The sequence below is a fragment of the Herpailurus yagouaroundi genome, unplaced genomic scaffold (genome assembly GCF_014898765.1).
Source record: "Herpailurus yagouaroundi ecotype Mexico unplaced genomic scaffold, PumYag 197, whole genome shotgun sequence".
Classification (NCBI taxonomy): Eukaryota; Metazoa; Chordata; class Mammalia; order Carnivora; family Felidae; genus Herpailurus; species Herpailurus yagouaroundi.
The window spans coordinates 6,968,344-6,976,529 of record NW_024412428.1 but is presented as its reverse complement, the minus strand read 5'-3'; the positions used below and the strand labels follow the sequence as shown (position 1 = coordinate 6,976,529).

At 59.7% G+C, this 8,186-nt stretch overlaps 1 protein-coding gene across 1 annotated transcript; it reads left to right on the top strand.

Moving 5' to 3' along the window:
- The first annotated feature begins 3,382 nt into the window (after positions 1-3,382).
- Positions 3,383-7,731, top strand: CDX2 (caudal type homeobox 2). The gene is made up of 2 exons (XM_040447935.1): positions 3,383-3,994; positions 7,505-7,731. The coding sequence occupies exons 1-2, from the start codon at positions 3,454-3,456 to the stop codon at positions 7,729-7,731; spliced, it is 768 nt and encodes a 255-aa protein (XP_040303869.1). The 5' UTR covers positions 3,383-3,453.
- The last annotated feature ends 455 nt before the right edge of the window (positions 7,732-8,186 follow it).

Here is an 8,186-nt window from a genome sequence, read left to right as displayed (position 1 = left end):
TCTTCCTGACGCTTTATTTACCTGAGTCTCTTTCTTCCCACCCTCTCCTGCCCTTAAAAGCCTGCTTTGGCTCAGGCTCCACGGGGTCACAGCTTCAGCCCCACCCCAACCCCAGCCCCAAGCTTTCCACAAGTTTGCCTCATCCAGAGCCGTTTGCTGAAGGCTTCTCTGGTAGGGCAGCCAGTTGGAGACCAGAGGGACTGGCTGGAAAAAAGCCTTGATCCAGAGAAGTTGGGGCCAACTATCCCAGGAGGTTCTCAGCTCAGGCCAAAGGTCCTAAGAAAGCCACCAAGCACCTTGGGTCCAGGACTGAGAAGGCTCTCCCCCAGGGTCTCCTGTGGGTGGCACCCCCATCCGCCCAGGGCCACACATCTGCACCCAAAGGCTGGTAGAGTCCCATCCAGAGGAGGCCTCCAGAGGATAGGCACCTGGTGAAGACCCACCAGAAAGGCTAAGCCATCAAGATGAAAAGACACCCAAGCTTCCTTCTCATCAGCCACCATCCACCCCTTTCTGACTGCTCTTGGCACCCTGCCCTTTGGGGACCCAGATGGGCCTCTTGCTTGAGAGTGCAGCCGGATGTGAAGGCACACTTCCACCCTGAGAAGCTTATCCAAGGACATCAGTATTGGCTCCTTTCTCCTCATCAAACAGCCCAGACTCCAGGACCTTGGGCAGGGTCATGCTACTGCCCTGCAGGCCCATTTTCCATTAAGAAAACCAATTGGTTTTTCACCACGATTTCCTTTCTCCAGCTCTCACACCCCAAGAGAGCCTCAGGTTGCCTGGGGTCCAGCCAGCTCTGGGGCCTGGCGTGACCCCTGGGGCCAGAGCGACCCTGGCTGCTCCCAAAGCATTTGGGCGGGCAGGCCAGAGCCCTTTCTCCGGGGCAGAGCACAGAGACACAGCTGGAAAACCGGGACAATTAGCCAGCGGCCGGCGGCCGGGCCATAAAAACGCAGGAAGCGGCCACTGCAGGGCGGAGGGAATGGCTGTCCCCAATAAAGCGATTGTTCCAAAGAATGCCCACATTCCGAAGACACAGGCTTGAGCCTGGGCCTCGGCTTCCAGAGCTCGAGGCTTGGGAGGGGGTTGTGGGGGACAGAAAGAGGAATTGTGTCTCCAGGAAGAGGAGGAAGATGTTTGCTAGATCAAAAGTCTGAAGTGCCCACCACTTAACCTCCCACATTCCCACCCCATCAGGACTGCAGACTCTCCCTCTCGCTCCCCCTCCCCCAACTCAGTGATTTGGGTTCTGCAATGGGGCTTGCGATCTTTTTTCCCTGTTTTATTTCTTGAGCGGTCCCATGAACTCAGCTGTCCGGACCAGGCTCGGTAGGTCCACTTGGAGGACTTGCCCGCCCACCCCCCGCCCCGCACCCCCACATCTTCCACCTCTTGGGGGCTCAGCTATCTGACCTACCCCCGCCCCGCAGACTGCTGATTGTAACCAACCTCCTTAGGAAACGCAGAGGAGAAGAACCAGCAAGCCGGGATCCCTCAGCCCTGGGCTTGTTCGCATCCAACTTGGGCCCGGCCTCCCTCCGCTATGCAGCTTTGGTGGGTGTCGTCTGTAAAACGGAGGTGGTGACAACACCAGCTCAGTTCCCCAGTTAGGGAGATGTGAGGATCGAGGCAGGTAAAGGGCACTGGAAGAAAGCTCCAGAGATGAGAAGGCGAACAAGTGACAACCGCCAAAGAGCGCTTGACAATGAGAACCGACAAGTGCAGCTATGGAGATGGGCGGCTAGTGTCCCGCTGGTCCCGGAGCGCCCGAAGCCGCCCAGGCAGCTTGCCCAGTCCCCGGACCGGGCCTCTGCGATCCTCAAATCCTAGTCTGGTGGCACTGTCTGGGCTCGGAGAGAAAGCTTGGAAGGCCACCGCGGGGCTGCTCCCTGCAGTGGCTACACGGAGCCGGGCCGGGCGTGTGCGCAAGACGGATGTGGTCGCCTTGCGCTCCTGTCCCGGCAGTTCCCAAGCCAGGCCTCACAGCACTGGTCCCCGCAGCTGCCACTGAGCCCCTGGGGCCCCCGACACAGTGCTTCAAAGTCGATCCTTTCTCAACTTTTCTTCACTAGGAGCTCTTCAGAAGCAATCATTAGTAACGGCCCGGGTTCCCTGCCCATCTCCTAGAGACGAGAAACGATTTTCTTTGGACAATGTTCTACCTTGGAAAGCAGAAAGTGGTTTTAAGACAAAGGCATTATGCACAATATACAAATACCTAGGTATAGATTAGCAGCAATTTTGACTCTCTTTACCTGGATTTTTAACCGCTTCAGTAAAATAAACACGTATGGGTAGGCTCGCTGAATTTTCGCAGACAACCTACCGTGTCACCAGCACCCTGTTCAAGAAACCAGAACTTTGCCAGCACTCTAGCAACCCTCTTTTACCCCCCCCTTCATAACTGCCCTCCACCGGCTAACTTCTGCCACAGGCTCCTTGGTCTGACTGTTTTGTGTCTTTGGCTGCAGACGCTTTTTTAAAATACGAATTGCTTTAATTTAACTTAAATCCCAAACGTGAGATGAACTCGGAGACGCAGCCTGAAGCTAGCTAGCGGCATAATTTATCTTGTGCGAGAGGCAAGAGGTTTCCTTGGGGAGGAAAATAGCTGATTAGCAGCCACAGTTGTTTTGGGGGCGCAACCATTCTGGCCAGGAGCGCAGAGAGGGCAGGAACCGGCCCCATCTCTAAGGGCTCGGCTCCTCCCCTCCCGGGTGGCTCAGAAACGTAGTCATCAAAGCAATGGCTTCCCTTTTCTTTCCTCTTTGGTGTAGAAGGAGCCTCTAGATGCACCCCCCTCCCACCCCGCAAATGCAGAAACATTACTAGTTTCCAAGCCCAGATTCCCACCAAGATAGCTACCCCCCCCTTCTTTTGCAAGTCTCTTGATTTCATTCTTTGAACCTGTGATTGGAGGTTAAAGTGCACCAGGTTGGAAGGAGGAAGCTCTTAACAATAAAGGTTTGAATATTTCGCGGTGATCGGGTCTCAGCCCTCTCTTGAGCTCCCCTCTCCCCTTATCTTTTAAAATGCAAATCGTGTTTCGGGGGGTTGTGCGCGGGGCGCGCGCTGCGCCTCGACGTCTCCAGCCATTGGTGTCTGTGTCATTACTAATAGAGTCTTGTAAACACTCGTTAATCACGTAAGGCCGCCGGCCTGGGGCTCCGCACTCCAGCCTGTGGCGGGTCTTCCCCGCCTCTGCAGCCCAGTGGGGAGGAGGCGGGAGGAAAGAAGGAAGAGAGGGAGGAGGGAGGAGGCAGGCCAGAGGGAGGGACCGCCTCGGAGGCAGAAGCGCCGCGAGGAGCCAGCGGAGCACCGCGGGCCGGGGCGCAGCCAGCCGCCGCTCTCGGCGCCCCCTCGCCCCTTCCCCTTCGCGCCCCCCGGCAGCCTCCAGCGTCGGCCCCCAGGCAGCATGGTGAGGTTTGCCGTCGGGCCCTCGCCACCATGTACGTGAGCTACCTCCTGGACAAGGACGTGAGCATGTACCCCAGCTCCGTGCGCCACTCTGGCGGCCTCAACCTGGCCCCGCAGAACTTCGTCAGCCCCCCGCAGTACCCGGACTACGGCGGCTACCATGTGGCGGCCGCGGCCGCCGCGGCCGCGAACTTGGACACTGCGCAGTCCCCGGGGCCGTCCTGGCCCGCGGCGTACGGGGCCCCGCTCCGAGAGGACTGGAACGGCTACGCGCCGGGGGGCGCCGCGGCCGCCGCCAACGCGGTGGCGCACGGCCTCAACGGGGGCTCCCCGGCCGCCGCCATGGGCTACAGCGGCCCGGCCGACTACCACCCGCACCATCACCCGCACCACCACCCGCACCACCCGGCCGCTGCGCCTTCCTGCGCCTCGGGGTTGCTGCAGACACTCAATCCCGGCCCTCCCGGGCCAGCCGCCACCGCCGCCGCCGAGCAGCTGTCCCCGGGCGGCCAGCGGCGGAACCTGTGCGAGTGGATGCGGAAGCCCGCGCAGCAGTCCCTCGGAAGCCAAGGTAGGCGGCGGCGGCGGCGCCCCGCGGGAGGGGGCTGCTGGGCCGGCCGCGCGTCGCGCGCCGACCCGGGCGTCCCGAGCTGTCTGGGAGCTGGGCGCCAGGAGGGCCGGAGAGGGAGACAAAGTCAGGGCCCCCCCCCCCCCCCGACTGCCGGGCTTCTCTACCGCGCCTGGGCTGGCGGGCTGGGGGTGGGGGCCGGGAGGGAATAAGTGGGTCTCCCAACCCGGGTTTAGTTTAGGGCAGAGGAGAGCCTTCCTCCTTCCAACGTCCCAACACTCCCAGGACACCCCCAGGAATGTGGGCGTAGCACGGCTGCGTAGGAGTGGGAACGCGCGTCCCCCGCACTTGGTGCCTCTGGCACTCGGTGCGCAGCTTGGAGCCGCCGGGGGAAGGGAGCCTCGAACTCCACCGAGCCGGGCTTCAGAGCCTTGCTCTCCACGCCGCTGAGCCGCTCAAGAAGAGGGGTGCCCTGGGGAGCCAGGAGGGCGGCGAGGCCGCGCGTGGGACCGGGGTCGAGGAATCTCAAGAGCTAGGGCGAATAGGGAGAGCCGGCAAAGCTGCTGTTGCAGGAAAGACAGGCCCCAGGAATTAGGCGGAAGGGAGCGCGCCCCGTCATTGAACTCCTTTGATTTGCAAAGGAGTTGGTGCAGTCCGAAGCTGGAGGGCTAGGGGCAAGAAGTCGTGGGTGTCCTCTTGTGTCTGCAGAGGGAGAAGGGGAAGAATCCTTGGTGGGGATTCAGCTTCTGCTCCAGACAGGGATCATTTCTCCCCACCTTTCCTTTCCAGGGTCTCGGGGCTGTGTGTGTGTGTGTGTGTGTGTGTGTGTGTGTGTGTGTACGTGTGTGCACGCGCGCCCATGTTCAAGAAGCTGGCTCAGGAGATGTCCCTGCAGACATCCTAGGTTTGCCGGACCGCGAGGGCCCATCAGGTCCCGGTCTGCCCCTTCTGCTATCGGGATATGTGTCAAAGTGGGAAGGAAGTTGGAATAGGTGTGGTGGGAGAGTCCTGTTGGCATCCCCTTTTCGCTCCACGAAGTTTTCCTAGCCTTCTGCACTTCCGCTTCTCTTCTCTTCCCTTGTTTCTGGCCCAGCCCGGCCTGCACGCAGGTTATGGCCACTTTGCAGAGGTTTATAGCCAATTACAGCCGTATAAATCAGAGCAGCCGTTGGGGGCTGTCTCCGGGCATCAGTACTTGAGTCACCGGGCACATGCCGGGTGGGAAATGCGGCCGCCCAGGGAGAAGGCCACAGGGCCAGCCTCGGAACCTCGCCTTGGTGCCTTCCCCAAAGGGAGACGCCGTCGCCCGAACCGAGCGCTGTCTCAGAGAAGGCTGTCTTTTACGGAGCCTGCCTGGGGCGCACTACGGGAGACCTACCGGGGGTCCTACGGGAGACCTCTGGTGTGTCCCGGGACAGTGGCCGCGGGACCAGGGCCGGGGAGGGGGGAGAGGGAGAGGGAGGGAAGCCACAGGAGCCCAGGCCGCGGGGTCAGCAGATGAGAGGCCGCTGTGAAGTCCCGCGCCGAGGTGGCAAGGCCGCAGTCGGCGCCGGGCGCCCTTGTGATGTTAATGTCGGGAGGCCGCGGCCCGCGGGCCAGAGCCCGGCTCCTCTGCGGAGCGTCATCTGTCAACGGGCTAGGGGGGTTGGTCCTCGGCCCGGCCCGCTTTGATATACACCTTCCCAGCCCTGCCATTGTCTCTTTTAGGGCCCGGAAAGAGGGTGGTGACTTTCGCAGTCAATAATGAATTCTCACAAGTCCCTCTCATCTCTCCCCTCCTCCAGCGCCCTCCTTGGTTCCCAGGGGGTGCGGGGCGCCTCCAAGGCCCTTGGGGACGCGGGCCGCAGAGCGCGCAGGGGTCCTGGTCACCCCGTCCCCGGCCCGGCCCGCAGACGGAAAGGGCGGCCCTGGCGCAGGAGCCGCTCCCCCAGGCGAGTGTTGCTCCCGGGATGTTCGGCTCGGAGAACTTTCTTGCGCCCCCCCGCCCAGCCCCGGGGGTGCCCCTTTGTGGCTCCAACCTGGGCGCAGTGGCAGCCGCGCCTTGCACTGTGTGCGTGAGCCAGCCCGAGTCTCCGTTTCCTCATCTGTAAAACGGGCGACTCCCGCCGGTAGCCTCGAGTGGGTGAGAGGCGGTAGCGCGTGTGAACGCGCCCGCCCCTTGCAAGGCTCCCAGGACGTGTTAGTTCCCTTCACTGGCTTCGCAGACGCAGGGTCGGGGCCGCTGCGCCCATTCAAATGCGCCTGCCGGGCCGTGTTTATGTTAATGCGCCTGGCGGGGAGGGGGATGAAAGCGGGGGCCGCCATTTGCTCAGTAGTGGTAATTCAAACAGAATGCGGTTGTTATTAAGGCATTGAAAGGGCTTTTCTTTGATAAGATCGCCTTGTCCTGCATTGTTTGGGACTGTGTTCCCCTTTCAGCGGCTCGGGGGAGCTCCCTCTGATCCGGCCCTGTATCTTCCCAGGGCGCTTTTGTTGTGGTTTGCAAAGGGTTTTACCTGAACAAAGTCGGCCTGCGGGGCATTAAACACCTCCAAGAAACTCCCAGACCCTTTAGATCTTCCCGTAGGATTGGGCACCGGGCGACTGAACCTGTTCGGCTGCAGGATGACGAGGACCTGGGGCCAACGAGGAGCCCCTGCCAAGGGATGACCCAGGACAGACCCGGGGGAGACGCCAGGTTCTCGGGCCTGCTCCAACCGCGACGGCACTATTTGTCAAGGCCCTTCAGTAAAACAATCAATCTGAGGTTTAATATGTTGACTCAATCCAATGAGCACAGATCGCTGGTCAGGATAGCTCTGGCAGAGTTTGTAGCAGAAATAAATGGGGGTGGGGGGGGCTCAAAAAAGAAAAAGTGCCAAATGCGAAACCGTGTTCAGCCAGGTATAGAATGTCGCCAGCGGGAGGGGTCTTCTGCCTGCCATACCCCAGCTCGAATTCCACCAGATGGGCCTCGTGTGCCTAGGAGATGATTCTGGTCTGTCACATCCTGCACCCACCCCCACCCCCCTTTCTACTGTTAATAAAAGTAGAAAGCAACAGACAGAAAGTACCACCACCACCCCCACGCAGCGACACCAACGCATCCCCACGGCCCCAGCTGCTTTTAGGGTGGGCTTCCGTCTTCAATAGGCCAGAAAATGTGAACATTCCCAGGACTCTGGAGACTCTGTCCTGCCCCCTTTCCCTTTGGGCCCAGCCTGCTCCAGGGCTCTGTTTGGTTTACCAAACGGGGGGCTGGGTTCTGCTATCTTGCGTGTAGGAGGTTGGAGTTTTTCTTCGTTTTTAAAAACCACTTAACCCCAAGGTGAGTTTAGTTGTCTCAGATAGCCTCGCACCCTCCCCTCAGGACCCTCTGGGGGGTCTTGTCAGACCCGGCAGGAATCAGCCAAACCCTGGCCCCCCGGGGCGAAGAAGGAAGAGAAATAGCCCTTGGGTTAGGGAGGTTTGTCATTACCCATGACTGATGGGCCGCCTTGCGGTTCCCCGGCCTAACTTCTCCTTCCTCCACAGTGAAAACCAGGACGAAAGACAAATACCGAGTGGTGTATACGGACCACCAGAGGCTGGAGCTGGAGAAGGAGTTTCACTACAGTCGTTACATCACCATCCGGAGGAAAGCCGAGCTGGCCGCCACGCTGGGGCTCTCCGAGAGGCAGGTGCGAACCGCCTTGTTCCCTCCAGGGCTGGTAGGGTTCCCCGGGGCAGAGTTGGAAGCTGGGCCCCCGGAAGCCACCTAGTTCTGTGGGCAGATTAAAGCACAGGTTAGAGGGGCGCCTGGCTGGCTCGGTCTGTAGAGCACGCGACTTTTGATGTCCGGGTTGTGAGTTCAAGCCCCGTGTTGGGCGTAGAGCTTACTTAAATAAACAAATGAATAAATAAATCAGGAGGATGGAGAGCATTTCCTCCTGAATGAGTTTAGAAAAAGTTCCTTCCACCGCTAGTTGTCTTTTTCAGGTGTTGAAAAATTTCCCCGTTTTCCGGCATCCGGGAGGTGCAAAAAAGAAAAAAAAAAATACCCCAAAGGACAGAGCAGTACTTTAATCCAGATTTCTATTTGCGTGAAAAAAGACTTACATTAAAGACCTATTAGCTTTGTGCCCAGCCCAGCGCCTGGGGAAAAAAATGAATACAAGACCCCAATCCCTACCCGTAAAAACTAGAACGAGGCTTGACTCATGAACACTGTATATGG